Source organism: Magallana gigas, chromosome 5 (genome assembly GCF_963853765.1).
Source record: "Magallana gigas chromosome 5, xbMagGiga1.1, whole genome shotgun sequence".
Taxonomy (NCBI): Eukaryota; Metazoa; Mollusca; class Bivalvia; order Ostreida; family Ostreidae; genus Magallana; species Magallana gigas.
The window spans coordinates 17,060,110-17,086,391 of NC_088857.1; the positions used below are offsets into that span (position 1 = coordinate 17,060,110).

Sequence of the window (26,282 nt, forward strand, 5' to 3'; positions counted from 1 at the left end):
TATATTTAACACCAAATCTGGTAACAAAATACACATATATATAATTGTTTACTCAAACGTTTATCAGCATTTTATATTCTAAAATTATAGTTCAAAATACGTTAAAAAATTTCGTAAAATGTCCATATTATTTGTTCTTTGTAAAATGTCCAAAGATTGTTAGCCTCACCTGCAGTTCCTGGCGGTTTGGGAGCTGCAAAACATTGCACGATATATATACATAGATGTATGATTATATTGTGACAAATAAAATGCAAAGTATTGAAAATGAGTTCACGTGTTCATTTTTTGCGTTTAATACTATATTTAAGGGGTATGGATAAATGTCGATTTTAAGACGGATTAAAGTACATTATAAATAAAATACTTTTACCTGTTTAGAATTTTCAAATTTTAAAACATTTATCAAAAAATATGTTTTAAAAAATTTTGGAAAGGTAAAAATTTTAAAACACTAAACGAAATTCGAAAGTATGACTTACAAATTCGAGAAAACTCTAACCTACTGGCCTACGTTGTTAATTGACAAATACAACTTTGTGAAAGAAACGCTTTATAAAATTACACTTGATTTTATTGTTTATTTAGATAAATAGTACGTCACAACATGGAGGTGTCCCATACCACCTTAAGGTATTTTTCAAAGTATTTCTATATATAAACCACTTACCAAAACAGTTGGAGATATCACTTCCTCCATAACGACATTCACAGTGAGCGGATCCCTTGGTGTTAACGCAGACTTGATGGATAGATTCATTGCAAGAAATAAATCCATTTTTGCACTCATCCATGTCTTCAGAGCAATCCGTTCCTGTCCATTCTTCTTTGCAATCACATGTTCCAGTCACGTTATGACAAGAATTGGTGTTGTTCAGTACGCATGCGCAGTCGTTTGCACAATTGTTTCCATACTTAAAATTTTGGCAGACTATAAATGATTAAAAAAATTCATCATACGTTTCAATTATCAATAAACATACCAGTTTTTACCATTAATGTACTTGCAGTACTCACTTGTATTTTCAGGTTGAGTAGGAGCTGTACAAATACACAAAATAGTCATATGTTCATGTATGTTGTATATGCATTATCATAAAATGATATTTTTAATGAAATCGAGTATTCCAAAAAATACAACAGTGTTCTGAGACTCTGTTAGATATTATAGAATATTTAAAGTACACAATCTATAAGCAATCTTTTTAAAAAGCCAGATAGTGAATAGTGTTTTTTAAATTGACAATTAGAAGTTTTGCTATCAAAAAATTATCATTTGTACGGGTCTTTAACTTTCTATATCATATTTTAATAAAAGTTGATATTATTTCTAACTTAGTTAATTTTTATTTACCACTATTTTGTTAAGCTTTGGAAAAAAAATAGCAAAAATTACTATATTGGCTTCATACAGTTAATTGGTTTCTTAGTAGCTGTAATTGTGCAAAATTAAACATAATTTATAATAGGCGGATCTTAATAAAAAATTAAGCTTTAAAAATCATTGTGTGAAATGAATATACTTACTTGTACTTTGGGTTTGTTCAGTACCTTTAATGATGTATACTTTATTAATATCATCAATGTATAAGCAAACGTACCCATACTTATTATTAACATTAAAAATCAAGGTTAAAATTAAATATCATAAATTGTATTTTCATGTTTAGAACCTGTAATTGAATTTAAGCATATTTTATTGAAAATCAAATAGAATTGGCAACAGGCATAGCATATGTAACCCATCTCTAAAATAAACAGTCAAGTAGCGATGCTATAAAATATTTGTACAGAAAAATAAGCGGATTAATAGCTTACAGAGTGATATTATTAATATTTTGTATACATAAGACAAAGGATAATTGAATATTAAATAATTATCTTGACTTTTACCATATATAAAGTGTAAATTTGTTAGTTTACATATATGCATTAAAAGCTACATTTAAAAGCACACCACCATCATTCATACCCGCAGACATACAAATAAAAGATTTTAGAATGCAGTTTTTATGATCCAGCCCAATATAAAGGAAAAGTTATTAAAAGAGTACAAATAAAACAGTAAATATATGATAATTAAATATGAGTAATCAGTATAACTTGAGAGATTCAAAACAAGCAATATGTATAGTAAAATGTCATTTATAGTCGACATATCATAAGATCAAATTAAAAACAATTAAGATATTGAAATATTTGGCATGGATATACTCACTAGCACTTTCCGAATGCCCAGAAGCTGTAGTTGGATATAGTAAATATAACTTATATTACGCATATAACTAGGAAATCTATAAGCTATCAAAATCTTTATTTTTATATTTAAAACAGTGGCTTAAACATACAACTATTTATTTAATATTTTATATTCAAACAAAAATACTTTATTTTAATGTTGATTGTACAACTTTTTAACAAAAAACTTTTTATAACCCGATTGTTTAGCTTTGGAAAATAACAGCACAAAGTATTTTGTTGTCTTAATAACACGAAGACTAAGCAGATAGACTATAATCCTTCGTTGTATAAAATTATTATACTCACTTGTACTTTCATGTTGCTCTGGAGCTGTAATTTTTGAAAATAAAAGACCATTTATATAATAAATATCGTAATCTAATGAAAGATTAAAAGCCATCGAAATCAATGTATGCCATGAATGTACTTATTGCATTGTCATGTCTTTTAGTATATTATCAGTATAATTAAAGAAAATCGAAATCATTGTATGCATTTATTATACTCACTGTACTGTCAAGTCTCTCAAAATATTAAAATTAGTATAACTAAATGAACAATTATATTAAGCAGTATGCATTTCATTTTTTAAGTTTTAAATTTATCACTCATTGTAGGACATATATATGCTCACTTGTACTTTCAGATGGCTTTGTAGCTGTAATATTATGTACAATCAAAGATAGTTTATTAATAGCATATCGATTTTCACGTTAAAAATCTTTGGGAAATCAATTTTTTTTAAAATGAAATGAAAATACTCACTGGTGATTATAGATTGCTCAGAGGCTGAAAATAAGTTAAATACTTTAAGAATCATTATTTAAATTCTTTGTATGAATAACATTATTGTAAATAGATTTTATTTCATTTATAGTTAAAGCTGTAGGAATCATGTATTTTAAAATGCAAAGGACGAGTGCACTTTTTGGCCCCGGTAAAAAGTGAAAACATAAAGATTCAAATTAAGTTTACTTTACTTTAAAGTAAGCTTTAAAACTGCCAATTATTTGATACTGGTTTTTAATATGAATAAATTCTGTACGTCTAGCATTAACGGCAGCATCTATGTAAAGGAAACATGCGGTATTATACTGGTTTGATATCATTCACTTTTAACGTTAAGACACATTCCCTGAGAACCATCGACAGGAATGCCGATCGTCACGTCAAAGTTAATTATGACGTCATACCGTATGAAGTACAGACAACTGACTTTCTACATATCACTGTAACATCCATCGGGATGCCTTAACATGACCGCAAATAAGCTATTGAAATCGTTGTTTGGCATGAATATACTCACTTGCACTTTCCGAAAGGCCAGAAGCTGTAATTAGAAATAGTAAATATCGTTTTTATATTACACATATAACTAGGAAATCTATAAGCTATCAAATTTTTTTTTATATTTAAAACAGTGGCTTATACACACAACTATATTTATTTAATATTTTATATTCAAACAAAAATACTTTATTTTAATGTTGATTGTACAGCTTTTTAACAAAAAACTTTTCATAACCAGATTGTTTAGCTTTGGAAAATAACAGCACAAAGTATTTTGTTGTCCTAATAACACGAAGACTAAGCAGATAGACTATAATCCTTCGTTGTATAAAATTAGTATACTCACTTGTACTTTCAGGTTGCTCTGGAGCTGTAATGTTGTAAAATAAAAGACCATTTATATAATAAATATCGTAATTTAATGAAATATTAAAAGCCATCGAAATCAATGTATGCCATGAATGTACTTATTGCTTTGTCATGTCTTTTAGTATATTATCAGTATAATTAAAGAAAATCGAAATCATTGTATGCATTTATTATACTCACTGTACTGTCAAGTCTCTCAAAATATTAAAATTAGTATAACTAAATGAACAATTATATTAAGCAGTATGCATATCATTTTTTAAGTTTTAAATTTATCACTCATTGTAGGACATAAATATGCTCACTTGTACTTTCAGATGGCTTTGTAGCTGTAATATTATGTAAAATCAAAAATAGTTTATTAATAGCATATCGATTTTCACTTTAAAAATCTTTGGGAAATCAATTTTTTTAAAAATAAAATGAAAATACTCACTGGTGATTATAGATTGCTCAGAGGCTGAAAATAAGTTAAATACTTTAAAAATCATTATTAAAATTCTTTTTATGAATAACATTATTGTTAATAGATTTTATTTCATTTATAGTTAAGCTGTAGGGTTCATGTATTTTAAAATGCAAAGGACAAGTGCACTTATTGGCAGTTAGTACTGCATTAGGCTGGCACCTAAAAAATGAAAAACGTATAAAAATTTCAAGGTTTTTCCTATAGCAAGCGAAAGCTATTACCTACGTGACCCATGTTTTAACCCACGCATGTAATAAATTTCTTCAAACAATCACGTCGGTTCTATCCAGGTAAACGTTTGTCGAATGTGTTCATTGTAAAACATTGACACGTTTTAAATCGCTTTCCATCATCTTTGTATGGTCAGGAATGTTTGTTTGGTCACTATGGTATTATGCAACTTCAAAGCTTTATTCGTTTTTTTTTTCAAACGTAAAATAATGCATAAAGTATATTTCAGCAAACGCGCCAATCGATCCACCAACAGAGCAATGTTGATTTAAATGTCTCCTACCTCTTATTTAAATAGACACAATTCAAGTAGGTTCGGTTCGATTTTTGCGGATTTAGATTATTTATAGGCATTTGAAAAGCCTCATTTTTTTTCAAACGTATGCTAATTTTGGTAAATTTAAGCGTGCATATCAATCAGAAGTATCCATCAGTGCTTATAGTACGAGAAAAAGCAATTTGTTGATATTTTCTACATAAAAACGGCACTGAAAAAGGACCCATTCTCTATAGCTTAAGTGCACTTGCTCTTCATATTCGACCTTTCATTTCTAGGTTTGTTCCCGTTTTGCACACATTTGAAAATTAAGGGGAGAAAAAAAGGTTGGCACAACGGGAATTCATCCAGGTAAGACAGCTTCTTAATTGCTATAGTCATAATCAATGCATTGATTTGTTTTTTTTAAATACCTACATGTAGCTACAAAGCTATGAAACATAAAAAACAATGCTATATCATTATTTTATATGATGTACCAGTTTTAGTCGTAAGTTAATTTGATGTGCCATGAATTTTAGATTTTTTTAGACATTTTATAATTTCCCTGTACATTGCAATTAATGTATACGCATAAGACACGGGAATCCTTTGGTCAAACATAATAATTTTATAGTTCAGTTTATTCTCTCATACCATGAATGATATGCCTATTTATAAAATGATTTTTAAAAATCGAGGTTGGTAAAAATAATTTAATTACAATTTCATACTTACTTTAAAGTCAGCTTACCTATATATATCTATTACATACAAAAGTATAATATATTTCTTCAATTGAAAATTACACAATATTTTTTAAGGTCTGCAGTCCAATATATATTGCAATTTATCTATTTTCTGGGGATATCTTTTTGATAAAGACGAAACTAAATGTATTCGTTTATAGTACTAATTGGTTTTTTTTTTACAATAATTAAGAGAACATGTACCTATGCATTAGTTTGCGCTTAGTGATAACGATATCTTCATTGATAAATGCATCCAAGATGATGAATGAAATAAAATATCAAACTAATAAGTTTGATATCGTATGGCAGATATTAAACATTTGATCTTTTGAAACTATTTCCTTACACAGCCTGGTAAGATTATATTTTTTATATATTTTTTCGCTTTATATTATAGAGTTTGATTTAAAAATTACGATTGTTAATTAGTTAAAAAAAATATTGCATGAAACAAAAGACTTTGGGAGATATTACATCCTGATGTTTTTCACATGAATTGTAAGCTTCAACATTGTAAATAAAAATTGCAAGTGCAAGCACCTAGTGTTTGGTGTGTTTCAGGGGCCAAATAAAACAATAAAACAGAATTATCAAAATGAATTAAAAAATATGTTAAATGAATTAAAATATTTCAAATCCTAATAAAGTGCATCACAAAATTACAGGAATGTTCATAAATACACTCATTTCTTCTTTGAAAAAAAAAAACACAGGTAAAAAGCAGAAAATAATTGTTATCAAAACACAATTCACGTCAAATGTGTGCAAAACGGAAACACGTCCATTTATAGCGACAGAATAGACTTAATTTTCTGCACTTGCAATCAGAAATTACTTGATGCAATAACCAGTTAGAAAGTTCCTTTTTAGAATGACATTCATTTTTAAAATGTATTTAAGTTTCACTCCATAAGTTTCATTACTAACAGATTGTTAAGCTTTGGAAAACAACAGCAAAAAGGACTCTTTTGGCCTAATAATAAATATACCGATTTAGCTAGTCTTACACTGTATACAATAAATATACTCACTTGTACTTTCAGGTTGCGCAGGAGCTGTAATTTCATACAAAAAAAGATCATTTATATATTGCATAGTACATGTATCATATTTTTAAGAATTTAAGCCACAGATCTATAAATCATTGTATGGCATAATTATACTTATTGTATTGTTAGATCTCTCAAAATATCAACTTAAATATGAATAAACACATTTGTAACATGCATATCATTATTGAATTGTTAAAACTATCACGCATTGTAGGACATTAATATGCTCACTTGTGCTTTCAGGTGGCTTCGTAGCTGTAATTATGTAAAATCAAAGATAACTTATTAACGACATGACATTATTGTCGTTCAAATATCTTTAAGATATGAAAATTTTAATATAAAATAAAAGTATTCATTTGTAAATATAGCTGAAAATATGTTAAATGTTAAAAAAAAAACGATTTTGTTAAATGTTATATATGTGTCTTTAAAATCTAGAATTTATCATTTGTAGCAATTATATCATTAAAAGTTAGGATATCGAAATGATGTATTTTGAATACAAATTGTTTAACCAACCGTTTACAGCACAGAATAGACAATTTTCTTCACTTGCAATACAAAATTATTTGATCAAATTACTAATTAAAAGTGTTCTATTTAATGTAACATTCATTTTCAAAGTCGAGGATTAAATGTGAATTCAGTCAATTTTCATAACTACGGCGTTGTTATATTATTAACACTGCTTGTCAAACATTGCTGTGTGGGCTTATTATCAGACGATAACACCAGTATATACTCACTTGTAGTTACAGGTGGCTCAGGAGCTGCAGGAAGAGAAGAAGATCAAATTATGAAATAAAAAGATCGTTTATCATAGGCTATTCAATAAAAACATCTTTAAGCAATCGAAATCATAGTACATAAATGTACAATGTATACGCATATTTCTTTTAAATGCAAATTTATATTCAAAACAACAGATTTATCATTTAACTTACGGACACAGTTAGAGATATCTGATCCTCCATACCGACAATCGCAGTGAGCCGATCCCTCTGTGTTTACACAGACTTGGAAGATGGATTCATTGCAAGATATGGATCCACTTTTGCATTCATCAATGTCTTCGGAGCAATCAGCTCCTGTCCACCCTACACTGCATTCACATACTCCTGTTACGTGGTCACATATTTTGGTGTTGTTGAATTTGCATGCACAATCATTGGAACAATTATCCCCGTATTTGAAATTTGGACACACTATGTATTGTATGAAAATCACAATTTTACACTTTTCATTTTTTTTTGCATGCTATCATTAAATTGGTAGTATAACAGTTTACCTTATCATCCTTTGAAAACTAAAACATTGAGACATGGCTGAATGTACAACCATAACTACACTTTAAATTGACAATGATAGAAGTGTAATATTTGCTACCATCATTATAAAATCCAAATATCACCTGTGCACATTTTGCCATTTCCTTCAAACCCTGATTTACATGTACACGTATATCCACCGTCTGTATCAGAACATGTTGCATTCAGCGCACAATCAGCTGTCTGTTCCTTGCATTCATCGATATCTGTGTATTGAAAAATGGGTTAATCAAAATATTCATCCCAAATTCGGTTTAACAATGTAAGTCATTTTTGAATAGCATTAAATCATTAAAAACATCAAAGAAAATATAAATTATGAGGTGCAAGTAGTATATCTTTTGCATTATCAATCTTATTTCGCAACCTTAATATTTATGCTTGTCAATTGAAGACTAGATATCACATTAGAAATGACATTCTTCGATTTGCCATCATTAACCATGAAGATAAATTATTTGTTAGTCAGAGATTAATTGGTCAAATGTGATTTTAAACAGAACACTCACTGTAACAGTTAGTCAATGTTGTGGTATTTAATGTATATCCGGCAAAGCATGAACAACGAAAACTTCCAGGGGTATTTGTACAGTTCTGACATCCATCGATACCGGTGTCTATAGTACTGCATTCGTTAATGTCTTCACATTTACTGTAGTTAAGCAAATTGAAACCGTCCCGACAACTACATACGTAACTTCCGTCGGTGTTGTTACAGTTGTGATCACAAGGGGAGTCTCGAACACATTCATCTATATCTATAAACAATGAAAAAGAAAAATGTATTTTATTGTGTACATGTATTAAGCTATACTTTCATAAGTGTGTTCCAATTTCCTCTAACTGTAACATACATCTGGAAAAAAGTCAAATTGTAGTAGGGCGAAATGATTTTAAAAAAATTAAACTACTGTAAAAACAGAACTTGTGAATTGTGGATGTGCTTTGGTAATATTAAGATAATTGCTTAGATAAAAGAATGTGATTGGGAAAATGAAATAAAATGATGTAACCCGAACATGAATAGTAAAAAAGTAAACGTTAGATCTAGAACAAAAAAAAATATTTAAAATTTTTCAGATATTCTACAGAACAATTATCCGGATGGTATAATAACAGAACCATGCATTATATACTCGTGTGAGATAGTGAAATTCCACCGAGGGGACAAGATTCACGGTCTAGGGCGAGGCTTTGTCGAGTCCTAGATCGCGAACCCCGGGGTGAAATTTTACTATTAATTTTATTCAGTATTATTACTTTTTCATTATTCTACATAAAAGAACGATGTCTGACAACTTCCTGTTATGACATTCAAAAGAATAATCTTTCCCTCTGCTTTCTTCAAATAGTGCAAGTCAAAATGAGAGCATACGTTCGCTTTTTCGATAAATATATGGTAAATTGTAATTTATTAAGCAAAACAATAACTTGATGAATAATCTCAGACCATCATTTTGCATTTCCCTACAGCAGACAACGTTTGCTTACGTTCTAAAGCGGCATAGTAATACACAGTGTAAGACAGAAAAATCTCACACTGCTGTCTTACACTGGAAATACCGATCTCACACCGATGAAAAGCGAGAACATATAATTTACATGTAATCTTTGAAAACTAAAACATTGAGACATGGTTGTATGTACAACCATAACTACACTTTAAATTGACAATGATAGAAGTGTAATATTTGCTACCATGTATCATTATATAATCCAAATATCACCTGTGCACATTTTGCCATTTCCTTCAAACCCTGATTTACATGTACACGTATATCCACCGTCTGTATCAGAACATGTTGCATTCAGCGCACAATCAGCTGTCTGTTCCTTGCATTCATCGATATCTGTGTATTGAAAAATGGGTTAATCAAAATATTCATCCCAAATTCGGTTAAATAATGTAAGTCATTTTTGAATAGCATTAAATCATTGAATACATCAAAGAAAATATAAATTATGAGGTGTAAGTAGTATATCTTTTGCATTATCAATCTTATTTCGCAACCTTAATATTTATGCTTGTCAATTGAAGACTAGATATCACATTAGAAATGACATTCTTCGATTTGCCATCATTAACCATGAAGATAAATTATTTGTTAGTCAGAGATTAATTGGTCAAATGTGATTTTAAACAGAACACTCACTGTAACAGTTAGTCAATGTTGTGGTATTTAATGTATATCCGGCAAAGCATGAACAACGAAAACTTCCAAGGGTATTTGTACAGTTCTGACATCCATCGATACCGGTGTCTATAGTACTGCATTCGTCAATGTCTTCACATTTACTGTAGTTAAGCAAATTGAAACCGTCCCGACAACTACATACGTAACTTCCGTCAGTGTTGTTACAGTTGTGATCACAAGGGGAGTCTCGAACACATTCATCTATATCTAAAAACAATGAAAGAGAAGTGTTTTTATTGTGTACATGTATTAAGCTATACTTTCATTGGTGTGTTCCAATTTCCTCTAACTGTAAAAAACATCTGAAAAAAAGTCAAATTGTAGTAGGGCGAAATGATTTTTAAACAATTAAACTACTGTAAAAAAGAACTTTTAAATTGTGGATGTGCTTTGGTAATATTTAGATAATTGCTTAGATAAAAGAATGGGATTGGGAAAATGAAAGAAAATGATGTAACCTAATTATGAATAGTAAAAAAAATAAACGTTAGATTTAGAACAAAAAAAATCATTTAAAATTTTTCAGATATTATATAGAACAGTTATCCAGATGGTATAATAATAGAACCATGCATTATATACTCGTGTGAGATAGTGAAAATCCACCGAGGGGACAAGATTCACGGTCTAGGGCGAGGCTATGTCGAGTCCTATATCGAGAACCCCTAGGTGAAATTTTACTATTAATTCTATTCAGTATTATTACTTTTTCATTATTTTACATAAAAGAACGATGTCTGACAACTTTCTGTTATGACATTCAAAAGAATACTCTTTCCTTCCGCGTTCGTCAAATAGTGCAAGTCAAAATGAGAGCATACATTCGCTTTTTCGATAAATATATGGTAAGTTGTAATTTATTAAGCAAAACAATAACTTGATGAATAATCTCAGACCATCATTTTGCATTTCCCTACAGCAGACAACGTTTGCTTACGTTTTAAAGCGGCATAGTAATACACAGTGTAAGACAGAAAAATCTCACACTGCTGTCTTACACTGGAAATACCGATCTCACACCGATGATAATGCGAGAAAAAATAATTTACATGTATTCTTTGAAAACTAAAACATTGAAACATGGTTGAATGTACAACCATAACTACACTTTAAATTGACAATGATATAAGTGTAATATTTGCTACCATTTATCAATATATAATCCTATTATCACCTATGCACGTTTTTCCATTTCCTTCAAACCCTGATCTACATGTACACGTATATCCACTGTCTGTATCAGAACATGTTGCATTCAGGGCACAGTCAGCTGTCTGTGCCTTGCATTCGTCGATATCTGTGCATTGTAATGCTGATATTTTAATGCTAATCACAAATAATTTACGTGGTTTAATCGATTTTCGAATGAAAGATTTGTTTTTTACTTTACTATACGATCAGCAATTCATAAAAGAAAAAATGCATAAGGTGAATGTAGCATATACATGCATTCGCATAATTCAACAAATTTCTAAACTTCAATCTTTTATATGCTTGCCGACTTAAGACCAGTTTTCGCAATCAAAATCCTTGATTTTTTTAATTTATCGGGATTAACCAGGAAGGTCATAATTTTGATAGTCAAAGATGGATGAGTTCTGTATTACTTGGTTCAAAATGGTTTGAACAGAAACTCACTGCGGCAGTTGGTCAATGTTGTGCTATTTAAAGCATATCCGACAGAACACGAACAGTGGAAGCTTCCAGGGGTATTTGTACAGTTCTGACACCCGTTGGTTCCGGTTTCTATAGTACTGCATTCATCAATGTCTTCACAATTACTAAAGTTAAGCAAATTGTAACCGTCTCGACAGCTACATACGTAACTTCCATCAGTGTTATTACAGATGTGATCACAAGGGGAGTCTTGAAGACATTCATCAATATCTATGAAACAATAAAAGAAAATTGTTATTTACTGTGCACATGCATTATATGCTCTACCTTCATTAACCCGATATTCAATTTTGATTGTCAAAACCATCATGAATAAAGAGAAATTTAAATCAACTCAGCTGCGGTTTAGTAAGTATTATGCATTTTACCAATGCAGTTGCCATTTGTGCTGTTGGTAAATCCTTCTTTGCATTTACATATAAAGGAGCCATCGGTGTTGACACATTCCTTTGTGTAGCTATTGCATGGATTGTCTGAAATGTCACATTCATTGATGTCTGTTTCACAAAATGTTCCGGTCCATCCAGATTTACAGTAACAACCAGTGATATGGTCACATCTTTCAGAACCTTGTCCACAACTGCACTGTTCCTGACAGTTTTCTCCGTAATATCCTTCAGGACATTCTATAAAACCATAATATACCGAACTTTGTATGTGCACGCAAAATCAAACGAAAACATTTTGCAAAGATAGGGACGAATTCTTACAGAGAGACTGACGCGCAGACACAGACAATGGACCACATACAACCAGGGATTCTAATTTCAATCTTTTCATTATTAATATCGCATTACTGTTACAGTACCAATATTTGTTAATTTAATGCAAGTTGATTCAAAATTGCAAGACATGAGGTTTATAGCACCATTCCCTATTTATCGGGAGGGAGCTTTAATTACACTAAACCCCGATGATATTAAATTCAATTATGAGATTATTCAATCATATCAACAATTAGTTAAAACAATTAAGATCATTTATTTTTCAAATATTTAATACGTCATGAAAAATATTCCTATAATAAGATTTGAGTAAACCAAAGACTCACTGGTGCAGTTTGACATTGTGTTGTTGTTTAAAACATATCCTGTAAAGCACGAACAACGGAAGCTTCCAGGGGTGTTTGTACAGTTCTGACACCCGGTATCTATAGTACTGCATTCATCAACGTCTTCACATTTACTAAAGTCAACCAAATTGTAACCGTCCCGACAACCACATACATAACTACCGTCAGTATTATTACAGTAATGTTCACAATGGGAATCTTGAAGACATTCATCTATATCTATTAAAAAGATAAAAGGAAGTTCTTTAAGATTATGAAAGATATCTTTATGAAAGATGTCAATATTTTGATTAAGTTGAATATATTATATACAAATGAATTTTACCTTTGCATGATATTCCATCATTTTCCAATGTGTATCCAGTGGCACATGCACACTCAAACGAGCCTTGAAGGTTTGTGCAATTATGTTGACAGGTGCTAGATTCCTTGCATTCATCAATATCTGTGTTAATAAACATAGCTCTATATCAATTGTAAAAAAAACAAAACGTAAATACGCAAACGGACGGACCAAACAAAATTTGATTTATTTGTGAAAGTCTGAAATAATAAAACGTTTTGATAATATATATAGATCATGTAACCAAAAACTCCTGATCGTTTTTCGTATACAGGGGTAATGCAAACTAATGTTAAATTTACATACTGTGGAATCATTAGCATTCGTTGTGGCTAAATTTTTGTGGTATTCGTGGGTAGTCCTCAAAGTATAATTATTATAAAAGATTGAGTTTTCCTACTAAAACTGAAAACCGACGCATCCACGAAATTACATCCCATGGAAGGCAAAAAAACCCCACAATCAGTGGAAATTGGCTCCTATGGAATTAAATGATTCCAATTCATTCAAAAACAAAGAGACATGCATAGAGACATGCCCGTATAACGGAATAAAAAATTATAGCTTTCCAGTACAAACCTTTACAAGTGCTATTGTCAAAATCAAGTTCAAATCCTGATTCACAGAAACAATATCCTTTGTATGGATTTGTTTCCCCTAACCGACATCCATAGCTGCAGTTCAGTGCGGGGAAAAGTGCACATATATCAAGCACTAAATAAAAAATTAACAATATTAATTTCAGTTCTTACTGTTCTCTTATTTTTAAATATTTTTCAAAACAATTTTAAAAAGGCCTAGGCTTTAAATTAATTCTAACTATATTTAAACAATATTTCGTTGATTACCTTTTACGCATGTCTTTCTGTCAACGTCATCCAAATCATATCCAAGTTCACATTCACAATTAAAACCACCAATAGCATTGACACAATTTTGTTGACAATCAGCAATGCCTTTTTCACATTCATCAACATCTAAAACAGAACACTTTCATTATCAGCAAACCTCTTTTCTTTTATAAATTTATTTTCATAAAATAGTTTTAGCTACATGAATCTTGCTGTAGGCAATTAGCTTGAGTGGATTTTACTTAAAAATTATAACTTAAGGACGGACCCAATTCAAGATTTCGCACCTCTGCGTAGAAATCCGCGCATATACTATGAATATGACTGCCATAATTGCGTACATCAGAATAATAGAAAATTTTAAAGTTTTCATTCTACTCAACATAATTTGTGAACCAAAAATATTTTTAATGGAGAAAAGTTAAGATTTTAAAAAAATTGGCCCGAATTTCCTCTGTTTGCGACATGTCCGTTATATTTCCACGGTTTATAAATCAGAAAACGCCCAAATGTAGTTTATAGTCTTATAATCTGGTAGATACTGAATATATACCTCAACCTAACAATATTTTTATATATCGCAGTTAATGTAAAGTCCGGCATAAAATTAATTCTGTTCTTTTTTAAATAATATTTCTGAAGAAAAATGAACCATGCAGTGAACTTTGACACAACCCCTCAGAAAATTTATGTCGGTGACCTACATTTTTTCTGTTCATCAGTAAGCTAATTGACTTCTTAATATTTTAATTTAATTAGAGTAAAAAATCAATTGCAGAATTTTTAAAATATCAGTTTTTTTTACAACATCCCAGAAAATTCCCTTTTCTTTCTTATATCTGAAGATTTTCGTACCCAAATTTTGAAACGCCCCCAGTAAAATAAGGAAGTCGATGATCATGTACTTTTTTTATTGATTTTCACTCACCATTATCTGATTAACATTATCTAAAAATTTGGATAAAAAATCTATTGTAGTAATGAATTGCGTCCGCCGTCTTTAAATAGAATTCAGTTGCTAGCTGCCTTTTTTATTTATTAAGAACAATAAATAAAGCAAGTTAATTGTGATTGAAAATCAAAGAAATGCCACTTTTGAAAGAGCTACATTCTACAAACTTACTTCGACCACCTGGTGGAGACGTATGAGTTTATAATTCTATCAAGTGGATTAGATCAAAACTTTCTACCTACCTTGGCAATCAGAACCATTTTTCTGGAATCCTGGCTTGCAATTGCAAGTATAATTTCCATAAAGATTCTGACAATTGGTATCGTCTGGGCATGTATTCAAAGTTATATCTGAACATTCATTAATATCTGAAAATGAAGAAAGGATACGTACAGTGTAAAAAAAAATCAAATACAAAATGGTATCCCATTTTTCAAGAAAACATGGGTCAAAATTTAAAAACAAATGAATAATATCAAGAATTATATGGGACAGTACGAAACTAGGCTCTTCTTGTTCAAACGAATAATTAAAATATTGATACAGACAAACATACTATAAAAATGAAGATCAGGTTTACCTTCACAACTATCCCCATTTTTTTGAAAACCTTCTTTACAATTGCAGATGTAAGACCCTTCCAGGCTTTGGCACACCTTTTCATTTCCACATATGTCTTGATTATTTTCACACTCATTTATATCGACTGTACAGTTCCCTCCAGTCCATCCAGGTTTACAAACACACCCAGTTACTGGGTCACATCGATCCATGCCTTGTCCACAGCTGCATATTTGACTGCAATCCTCCCCGAAATATGGTTCTTCACATTCTGTACAAAACAGTGTAATAAAGACATATTTTTCTAGTAATCTACAAAAAGGTAATGTTTTGACTGTTTCGATAGCTTAAATTATTCTTATCTTTCTTTTCAAAAAGAAAACATCATTTTAAAATGTATATCCCTGTTAATACTATTGAATGTGTTTCGATAATCATTTTCTTTAAATAAAGAAATGTTATTGTACCGGAACATGAAATTTTATCGTCATTTAATTTGAATCCAGGTCGACAATAACACTGGAATGAACCATTGGTGTTGTAACATTCTTGAAAACATTTGGAAGGTTGTAAATCACATTCATTCACATCTAAAAATACAAAAAAGATCAGCAATCAAAAAAAAAATCAAGCTACATGTAAATATACAAGCTGAAAACTCGTATTTAACAAGGAGTTTACTTAACTCACCTATGCAACTATGTTCATCTTCAGCGAGTTCAAAACCGATCGGACACAGACATTTTTTCTCGACTGGATCACAACTGTATTGACAAGATCTCTGAATGCTGTGGCATGAATTTTCGTCTGAATGAAGAATTAATGATTATTTAAGAATCCAAAAGAAACATGTTCATAGTAATGAACCACTCATAATTATGTAATATGATCTTAATGATATCAAAAGTTTCAATTAAATGACTTCGATGGTAGCTTTATATACAAACCAGTTCTAGAGCAAGTAGCATTATTGCTATTCAAGGAAAATCCCGGAAAACACAAGCACTCAAATGATCCAAATGTGTTGTTGCAAATTTGCTCGCATCCAGATGTCTTCTCTGAACATTCGTCAACGTCTGAATCATAAATAATATCTATAAATATCTTAGAAATCTGTTGCGCTAAATCAAGTATTTCATGCCATCCTAATTAAAGCAATATGAGCTGCAATCTTCATGCTGAATTTTTTTACGAAAATGTTGTTTTCTACTAAAATGATAAAAAATATCATGGTTTCTAAATTTTTTTAGCCATATTTTGTTGGGAACAGCCATTAGGGAAACAAAATTATTGTCATCCTGTACAAATATTTATCTGCTATATATTCCTAAGAAGGGAAATCTTTCTTCTGTCAAAAAATAATGATTTTCCCAATTTTATTTATCAAAAAAGTTTAAGTTACATGCAACAAAAAAATTCTAAAAATACAGCTCGTAATGCTTTAATAAGGATAGTTTATAAACTAGTTTACTACTGAATGTAAAAAATATGTCCAAAAAGTTTTTCTGCATCTCCATACTTTAAAAAAAGGTGTCCATATTTGAATTTACGTGCCAATTAGAAAAGTTTTACCTGCTGTAAATTAAAAATTCGTCGAGGATTAAATTTTGTTATTTAATTTGGCAGTTTAAATCAACGATATTATATCCGTGACGAAGTTTTAATATTAATGAATACAGAGAGATTACGATATGACGAAATTATATGGCAACGAAATCTTATTTCGTTAAAGGGGCATGGTCACGATTTTGGTCAAAAAATATTTTTCCGATTTTAATATTTACAATGCTTCAGAAGTGCATTTTTAATAGGCAACCGAAATTTGAATGTCATTTGTTGAGTTATAAGCGAGTTATAGAGCTAAAAATCCTTCGCTATGTAAATAAAGCGGTTTTTTAATTTACATTTTGAGCGTTGAAGTAAAATTTCCAGTTTCCATAAACCTAAAACGAATGTGTTACATGTAAATATTACGAACTGTTTATCTTTGCTAAAATGAATAAAAATAAGCTGGAAAAAATTTTATACTGGTATATTGAACCTATGAAAACAAAAACACGACACGAGCCTTGTTTACATGACAAAGAATTGTGAGCCCAGTTTGTTACATTTCAAATTTTATTTGATCATTAGAAATGCATTTCTAAAGCATTGTAAATAATAAAAACATAAAAATAGAATTTGACCAAAATCGTGACCATGCCCCTTTAAAAAACAACGTCATTTTGACTTAACGAAAATATGTGTTTCTACAGTATGTTAAATGGTATTAGCATACAATGAAGGCTTGGGAAAAATTACCTTTACAAACACCATTGTCTTTTCTGTAGCCTTGTAAACAGATACACAGGTAACTTCCCTCAGTATTTTCACAAAGTTCAGTCAGAGTATTGCAGACATTTGTGTTGTTTCCTTCACATTCGTTTATATCTATTTGGTTTCAGAAAATAAATTCAGGAAATAGTCAGTGGCTTATAAATGAATAAATCAATTGTACCGTTTATGTGCTTAGTAGTTTAAATGTGATTCTATTTTCGCCAAATAGTCATGAAAGTTTTTAGTAACTTTTGTCAAATAACTCAAATTCGATATTCAAAATAAATATATACTGTTGCTTAAATTTATCTATTTTAATTTAAATTATCATTCATCAAAATTTGAAGAATTTTCTAAATTTCTGTTTCAGTGATTTGCAAACTGTACATAATTACCTTCACATTTTTGATTTACATCGTTATATCCCTTGGGACAATCAGTGCAGTTATAACCCCGACCGAATCTGATTTCCTGTTCTGGTGGTAGGTCAGTACAATTTCGTTGTAGAGGGCATGGTTCATTGAGACAGGCGTTAGTGTCCATTTCACAATGTTCACCTGCAACGATTGGTTATTGTTTCCAACTTTGCTTTTAACAAAAATTAAAGTTCAAGAATTAATTAAATTACAACGTGTCTATTGGTGTGAGGTATCTCTAAATGGTGATATACAATAAAATCAAGCATATTTTTATCCAAAAAAAATCTCTCCCGAAATTATCACTTGTATATAACAGCGTAGCTGAATGTGTTTGCTCGTTAACAACGGATCTGTAAGCCATGCATGGGTTCGAATCCCGCTGGGGCTTTTATGATTTTAATGATTTTTACATTTATATAATTACTAATTATGAACAAACATTTTAAAGTTGGAAAATTTTAGAACAGCAAAAGTATTTGGATTTTAATTTATTTTTATCCCCTTTATTGTCGACAGTTGTCTAATACCACTTTAAGTTAATAGAACTAGTTGTTTTACCGGAATAGCCGATGTCGCACTCACAAACTGCCAAACTGAACCGGTCATTTTCGGAAGGTATGATATTGTCGTAGCTGCATCTACCATTGCTTCCACAACCCTTACAAAGCCTTATTGTGACGTCAATGGACGGCGATTCAGCTCCAACGTCATCTATAACGCTGATGCTAGAGTAAAGAAATAAAGTTGAATTTATAGTAATTTATTCATTGTGAAATAAGCTCAATCTAGTCTTACAGACCTTAAATCTTTAAATGATGGTATTTGAAACGTTTTCATTTTACTCAAAGGCTAGTATTGCACTTTGGTTGTTAAACTAAAAAATACCTTAATTCTGTTACATTGATATCATTTGGTGTCCAAGAAGCCATTCCTGTTGTGTTGTTTAGAGTGAAACTTTCAGGCTGCTTCAATAAGTTATATTTAGGAAGTTTATTGCTGTCATCAGAAGTATTGTATTGCATATACACAGTCTTACCAACTTCAACATTGATGGAATCATTGCCTGTGATTCTGGGCGATTCATTTTCTGTAAAAAGAGAGCAATGTCAATCCATATGTAAATAACGCTTGTTGTGGTAAAAATTATAATGCGGAATTCATTTTACTATTTTATTATGTTTAAGTGTCTTCATTTGACCTATTTAAGATAAACTTCGAACCATTAGCAGGTGTGAATATCTGTGCATTTAATAAATCCATTTTTTTAATTCCAGGTTAGGGTGATTTGAAAGAAAAAAAATAATACGAGCGTTGTGTATTTTGTGGGGCAATCCTGACCGATTATTTTCATATCCAGTTGTGCTGATGCCTCCTCTTTTCCAGATGATTGTGCAAGAGCAATATCTCCCGTTGCTAGGTAATCAAAAATGCAGGCCTGCGATGGATTTGAACCACACTGTTCTTTAGCAATGTCTAATTTATCTTTATCTACTTCGTCCAGGAAAATGGGCTGAAACTCAGGGTGCGAAAAGTTTTGGTATGATAATCCTTTCTCGTAGTAAAACAATGACTCTTCACTCACAAGCCCTAACAATAAATTGTTTGATAAAACAAGATATAAACTCCATTACTCAAAAGTAAAATAACACCATTGATTGAAACGAGTAACTTACATTTTTGACCAAAATTGAAGTAAATATCTCTCTCTGTCTTAGTTGCATTTTCATACAACAAAGTTCCATTAGGAAGTATGAAATCGTTAGTTGCATTTCCATCGAAATTTCCCATCAATCCTTTTGCAAAACCACTGTATGTGCTATCAACAACTACCTCTGATACCAAAAAGCGCACGCCCATATATACTCTAAGAATTATAGCTTTAAAAAGAAAGAAAATAGAAAACACCTTAATGATAAAACAGTACTCTTGGAAACATGTTTTATTTTTTATTTAACTTCTTGAAAAAAAATAATTATACACCCCATTTCATAAACATAAGATTTCTCGAATTGAGCTTTAAATTTTTTTTAGAAACATTCATACATTAAAATTTTTTTTTTATAAAATACATTTATTTTGATGGAAATCTTGTTTTCTCTTCCACTTTTACATCAAGCCAGAATGTTTAAATAATGTTATCATACAACGGGTACTTTATTTATAGGTTTCAATCTATCAGCAATACAAGACACTTTTTAGGAGTTGATTTTAATCAATTCTCCTATGCAGTTATTTTGTAAACCGAAGTCAAACAGCGTTTTGACCTAAGTACAAATCATTACCACTGACAAAGCTTAGTTTTTGAAGATAGACCTTGTCGAAAAGATTGATGTAATGCATTCCGAAGTATTGTTCTTCAAGAAGACATACATAAATGGAAGGAACAATTTAGATTTTTTGTAGTCTTGTGTATTCTTAAACCATAGTTCGATTACCAAAGCAATAAATATTAACAGTGATAGCGTATAAAATCAAGGAAAGACTACCCAATCAAAAGATATCTCCAGTACTAACGTAGACAAGAATTATTATTTGTTTGTTAAAAATTTTCCAGAAATATTTCAACTTCTGATACAAAATGCATCGTTGATTTTGATGACGAAAATTCTATCTTTAAATATTACACAACATTATTCATAAGGGGGTTTCCGTCTTTAGTTCGTAGTTCTTGTAGGACAAGCTCCAAAATTCATTTTAAAGAGACAGTACAGCTGAAAACACACGTGTGAATAACTTCAGATTTACCTAATGTATCGTTAGTGAATAAAAAAAATAACGTTGATTGTAGTAGTTGAAATACATAACAATCCCTATCATATACCTAATTAACGTAATTATGAGCTTCCGGAAATTCAAGGGTCGTACAAACCGGAATAACCTTATATCGTTTATTTGTACCACGTGGACTTTGATTGACAGTAATTGACACGTGCTGAAAACTACAAGATCTTCATCCGACTACTGTCATCATGGTAAACGAGGTTAAAGGGAGTCTCTAAACGGAACACATCATCACTTTCATGATAATTCATTAATGGTTTACCAATTTTGGTTCATTTTAAAATGAACAGACATTCATATGTCAAATAACCCAGCAAGGGGCCTCATTTACAAAAATGAATTAAGGTTGTAGCAACTCCTATTATTAACACGCAAAATACATGCTTACAAAAAAATAATTGTGGCTATTTTAAAAACTTTGAATTATTACCTGGGAGAAGTAGAAAAGATATATTTTTATCAATAACATGTCCAGGAGAATCTTCGCGAGCCCTGCATGTGTTATGTTTACAGTAAATACGCATGCGTAATAGTATAGAAGGCTGAACCCCGTAACACGTTACGATGTAAATATGTGATAGATTATACGTAGTTATTAATTTCAATGAAATAATTAGATTTATTTCATGGAGAACTTTGTAATTTTCTGAAAGTTTATACATTCATGAATAGTACAAAAATACCGTACCCGATCGGAAAATTTTTCAATTCGGATTTTTAAAAAGATTATACTGTCTCTTTAAGAACATTTGTGGAAAATGACATATCGTTGATTTTAAAATAAATAATAATCAACTAGACTTTGACCCGTGCGTGCACGGGTTGACATTGCATATCGCACATTTACGAAACAGGTACATCGACACCTTATTATTGACATTTACATAACAAAGCTATACGCCTACAATAATGCTATTAATTTCACTACACTTTCCTTAGTTTGAATAATCTGTGTCTCGAGAAAGGCCCTCTCCACAGTTAGAATGCCTCCCTTATACCCGTAATGTAGCAGAAATTTGCATAATCGCCCCGGAACGATTTTGGTGAAAGTTATTGAAGTTGCCTTGAAAATAATAGTCAAATTCATCACAGCAAACCTTTTTGAGACTGCAAATACCTTTCAACTAATAATTTTAATCCATAGAATGGAAGAATTTAACACCTTTTCACCAACGTACACATATTTTCCTTGTAAAACTGGGTCCGTTGGACATTATTCATTTTTACGATAAAAACATATTCTGTCTTCATTCTCCTAACAAATATAATGCAACTTTTTTGCATGAAATCAAATTTTTTTTTTCATCACGAAGACAGAAGTACTTAGTTGAAATGTATATTTTTTATATTGTACTTTCTCTCATAAGAAATCATTAATATATATATATATATATATATATATATATATATATATATATATATATATATATATATATATATATATATATATATATATGAACAGAATACATAGGAAAAGTCCAATGAAGATTTACCCGTATTTGTATTATCATTTCTGAGTTTATTCAGGCAGACGTGATATTGTGGAAACATAAACTAAAAATCCCGTTAGCGTTAATGTATTGCACAAGCGCAAGATTGTAAAATCCAAAAAATCAGGTGATTTCCGGGATTTTTTGAAGAATTTTCGTTGATTATTAATTAGCTAAGCTTAACTGAGAAAAAATAAAAACAAATTGGTAATCATCAAGTACCAATGGTGTTTAAAATATATTAAACAAAAGACAGTATTCTTCCGATTTCTCGGTATTAAAGACCAAAATTCGGGTCTATTATTTTAATATAGTAGTATAGATAAAATGAACTCCCGTCAGTACTTTTAATACTTTGATTCGATTGAGTTGTTGACCTGTATTTAAAGAGGATAAAACAATAATTATAAAAATAGACTCACATGTTTGCAGGAACGATGCTGCTAATGTTCTGTTTTCCCATCGGACTGACAAGTTTTGGTTCAAAAAAACATAAGACGCATTCCCGAATTCTCTTGTCATATCCCTACCATTGACTCTTATCAGCATTTCTTAAAGAAAATGAATTAAATGAATTAATTTAACGAAAATTTTGAAACATCTTTCTTTTTTAAAAATAAAAATATATGCAGTGACACAGAGTTGTTCAGCATCCTAATTATTTCTTCCAAATGATCGGTATTTATAGTGGTAATGCAATGTAGTTTTTTATTAGTTTTGAAATAATGCGAATATTGTTTTGGATTTGTATGTTGAAGATAAAATAAAACTGTACTTGTCTTGTCCCGAGACATTTCTGTCTGTAATTTTGACCCCGTCTGGTCTTTTGCCACAAACGCACTGAATATGGTAGCATTGATACTGGTCCCATTGGCTGTCGTTGCCAGGTCTGTTCTTGCCTGGAGGTCAAATTGTACCGAGTCTTTAGATATCTTTAACATTGTGTACTCTCCATACCCATTGAACGTGTAGTTTTTGCCATCCAGTGTCACAATATGTGGATCGCCGAAATTCAGTGCTAATTAAAATGTATAAAGCCGTTGCATAAAAAACATAATGGAAATATTTCTATATACATGTACAACCATAGTTAATGCCATATATGACTAGTTATAAAATTTCATTATATATCATTTCCAACCCCTTTACAATATGTTCAGCAAAGAAAAGCTGATTTTAAATCATATATTTCAGTAACATAAAGGGTAAATACCAGGATTAAATGGGGATCGTAGGTAACAAAAGGGAATAGGGCGGACCTCATAAAACAAATTGCATTGTTTTGTCTTGATGCAGCATGCCTCTCGAGCCTTGAAGTCTTCTATGGTATAAAGACGTCGCTCAAAAAACGGATTATATTGCAAAAGAGTTCCAGCAGATGGCAAGGAAATCTCTAAAGCGCCCAGATTATTAATAGACCCACGCAACCGATAACAGCATTCCTATGAAATTATAATAAAGAGAGTCATTCTTATTGAGGTGCGTTGTGATGCAAGAGGAGCATGTCGCTCAGGAGGATATATGCAATTAAAATATTGAAATGGTTTTTTAAAAATGTTAACTGTTGTAAAAAATCTACTGAATTATAAAAACAAATTGATTGTAAGTATAAAGAAAAATAAACCTGTCATGGATAACTCATGGAAAGTACATTTATTGCTTAATGGTTCAAAGATAAAGCGTCATAATTAAAGTAGGCGAATGAAAACTGATTGATAACATTTTTTTAAACATGAATTTAAAAAAATACTTGTACATGCCGTAGTTGATATTTGATTTATTTTTCATATTATTGTCAAAACAAGCATTTTTGTGATTGATTAACATACCGTATTTCTTCCAACAATCATTTTCAAAGATAAAGCGTCATAATTCATAATTAAAGTAGGCGAATGAAAACTGATTGATAACATTTTTTTTAAATGAATTTAAAAAAATACTTGTACATACCGTACTACTTTCAACAATCATTGATATTTGATTTATTTTTCATATTATTGTCAAAACAAGCATTTTTGTGATTGATTAACATACCGTATTTCTTCCAACAATCATTGTAGCATAGCAGAGTACTTGATTGATCCTGTCAAATCTGCTTATTGCATAACGAGGGTCAAATCTTAGCAAGATACTATTACATGGACATAAAATAGGATTTTGAACGGACTTTAATTGGCTGTGTATATTTTCCTCTTTATTTCTGGTGTACCAGTCAAAACATTCCTTTTCATCTTTGTTTAATGTAACACCAGTCGTCATTTTATATATCCAGAACCCATTAACTCCTAAAATGGACCATAAACAATTCGAAACGATGTATAACAAGTAAACGTATAATTCACCTTTCACGTCTGATATCGAGTAATAGTTATTTAGTCAATAATTGTATACACTGATTTGGCTAAAGTTTGCAAGGAACATGAAAATAAATGCTTGGCAAAAACAAAGTAATATTGAACTTTAATCTCGGGTATTTTTAACAGTTCATTAGCAATATATAGAGGTAACCGTTTTTGATTCAAGATACTTAACATATGTGAATACAGATTTTTCATGGTTTTTAAGACTGCCATTAATAAAATATTCCATAAAAGAACGTTGGATATCAATCCTAATAAAAATGAACATTGTTCAAAATATGACCCTGTGACCAACGTATTTAAGAACTGTGATAGATTAGCTTACCAAATAAGCTAGTTTGAGTTTCAGTTCAATTAACGTTAAATGTGAAATACACTATCAGAACGTTAACACTTTGAATTTTTTTTTATCATTGAACAGTTATTTAGTAAGTTCTGCGTAGTATTTTTTATGATAACGACTACCATGTAATCTTACCTCTGTTGCCGGGATTTTCACTCATTTTGAAAGCCCTTTTTGTGTTCGAATATTGGCTTTTCACAGAAGTCCCTTTATATTGATAGCCAATAGTTATTTTCTTGTTTCCAATCGATTCTAGATTAACATCGATATAATTAAAGACAGTGAAAGTACTTTGCCCATCCGTGATCAAAAGCCACTGAAATGTTACAGTCTGCAACAAAATTTTGAATTTGAGATTTTAAGAAATACAATAGCTATAATACTGACAAATGCATACATGTTCTACAACAGTGTATGTAAATATACTCTGCATCATGCTTTTAGTAGTAATATTAAACTGTAGTTTTAGGATTAGGTGTCGTCCTTACTTCATGTGATTCATAAATTTTGGAAAGTTGAAATAGAATATAAAAAGCTTATTTCTGTGAAAATAGCGTCCAATGTTTTTAATAATACAAATAACTCAAATACGGTATTTTGACACGCACAAATATATGGTCATTCATTCAAGTTATATTATTATAAAATATCACGATGTTACTTCAAAAAAGTTGAAAATCTAGAAGAAAAAAATATTTGTCACCTTCCCTGTTGCACCATGGAGTGTCACGTTAACCCATGTAGCCTTGACAAGCCACGTAGACTTGAAATCGGGAAAATCAGCAAACTGAATGCTTACTATCTTGCTTGCTTTATCCAGAAATAAATCGTTCTCCGCGTCAACTCCTCTGTTCACAATAAGTAAAATATTTTTAACGAAACTTTAGTTGATAAAATACTTTCCGAGGTTAAAATACCGATTTAAATAATT

General features: G+C 30.6%; 1 protein-coding gene across 14 annotated transcripts in view; it reads right to left on the minus strand.

Moving 5' to 3' along the window:
- Positions 1–26,282, minus strand: part of LOC105325440 (uncharacterized) — a 52,571-nt gene that overhangs the window by 1,169 nt on the left and 25,120 nt on the right. Inside the window, exons 13-56 of one of the 14 annotated variants that reach the window (XM_066086189.1) lie at positions 26,055–26,199; positions 25,487–25,682; positions 24,683–24,933; positions 23,862–24,090; positions 23,424–23,666; positions 23,071–23,199; positions 20,051–20,254; positions 19,716–19,964; positions 19,263–19,464; positions 18,936–19,102; positions 18,354–18,515; positions 17,944–18,072; positions 16,590–16,718; positions 16,333–16,449; positions 16,110–16,232; positions 15,662–15,913; positions 15,324–15,449; positions 14,127–14,255; positions 13,858–13,992; positions 13,261–13,380; positions 12,915–13,154; positions 12,232–12,489; positions 11,825–12,073; positions 11,361–11,483; positions 10,145–10,393; positions 9,719–9,841; positions 8,501–8,749; positions 8,075–8,197; positions 7,608–7,868; positions 7,410–7,433; positions 6,892–6,915; positions 6,640–6,663; positions 4,337–4,360; positions 4,206–4,229; positions 3,878–3,901; positions 3,548–3,571; positions 3,007–3,030; positions 2,876–2,899; positions 2,548–2,571; positions 2,219–2,242; positions 1,528–1,551; positions 1,018–1,041; positions 671–931; positions 170–193 (exon numbers count right to left, since the gene is read on the minus strand). In XM_066086189.1, the coding sequence (XP_065942261.1) occupies positions 170–193; positions 671–931; positions 1,018–1,041; positions 1,528–1,551; positions 2,219–2,242; positions 2,548–2,571; positions 2,876–2,899; positions 3,007–3,030; positions 3,548–3,571; positions 3,878–3,901; positions 4,206–4,229; positions 4,337–4,360; positions 6,640–6,663; positions 6,892–6,915; positions 7,410–7,433; positions 7,608–7,868; positions 8,075–8,197; positions 8,501–8,749; positions 9,719–9,841; positions 10,145–10,393; positions 11,361–11,483; positions 11,825–12,073; positions 12,232–12,489; positions 12,915–13,154; positions 13,261–13,380; positions 13,858–13,992; positions 14,127–14,255; positions 15,324–15,449; positions 15,662–15,913; positions 16,110–16,232; positions 16,333–16,449; positions 16,590–16,718; positions 17,944–18,072; positions 18,354–18,515; positions 18,936–19,102; positions 19,263–19,464; positions 19,716–19,964; positions 20,051–20,254; positions 23,071–23,199; positions 23,424–23,666; positions 23,862–24,090; positions 24,683–24,933; positions 25,487–25,682; positions 26,055–26,199 (5,909 nt within the window). Of the gene's footprint in view, positions 1–169; positions 194–670; positions 932–1,017; positions 1,042–1,527; positions 1,552–2,218; positions 2,243–2,547; positions 2,572–2,875; positions 2,900–3,006; positions 3,049–3,547; positions 3,572–3,877; positions 3,902–4,205; positions 4,230–4,336; positions 4,361–6,639; positions 6,664–6,891; positions 6,916–7,409; positions 7,434–7,607; positions 7,869–8,074; positions 8,198–8,500; positions 8,750–9,718; positions 9,842–10,144; positions 10,394–11,360; positions 11,484–11,824; positions 12,074–12,231; positions 12,490–12,914; positions 13,155–13,260; positions 13,381–13,857; positions 13,993–14,126; positions 14,256–15,323; positions 15,450–15,661; positions 15,914–16,109; positions 16,233–16,332; positions 16,450–16,589; positions 16,719–17,943; positions 18,073–18,353; positions 18,516–18,935; positions 19,103–19,262; positions 19,465–19,715; positions 19,965–20,050; positions 20,255–23,070; positions 23,200–23,423; positions 23,667–23,861; positions 24,091–24,682; positions 24,934–25,486; positions 25,683–26,054; positions 26,200–26,282 lie in introns of all 14 variants that reach the window. The other 13 variants (XM_066086188.1, XM_066086194.1, XM_066086191.1 and 10 more) reach the window with 13 other exon arrangements.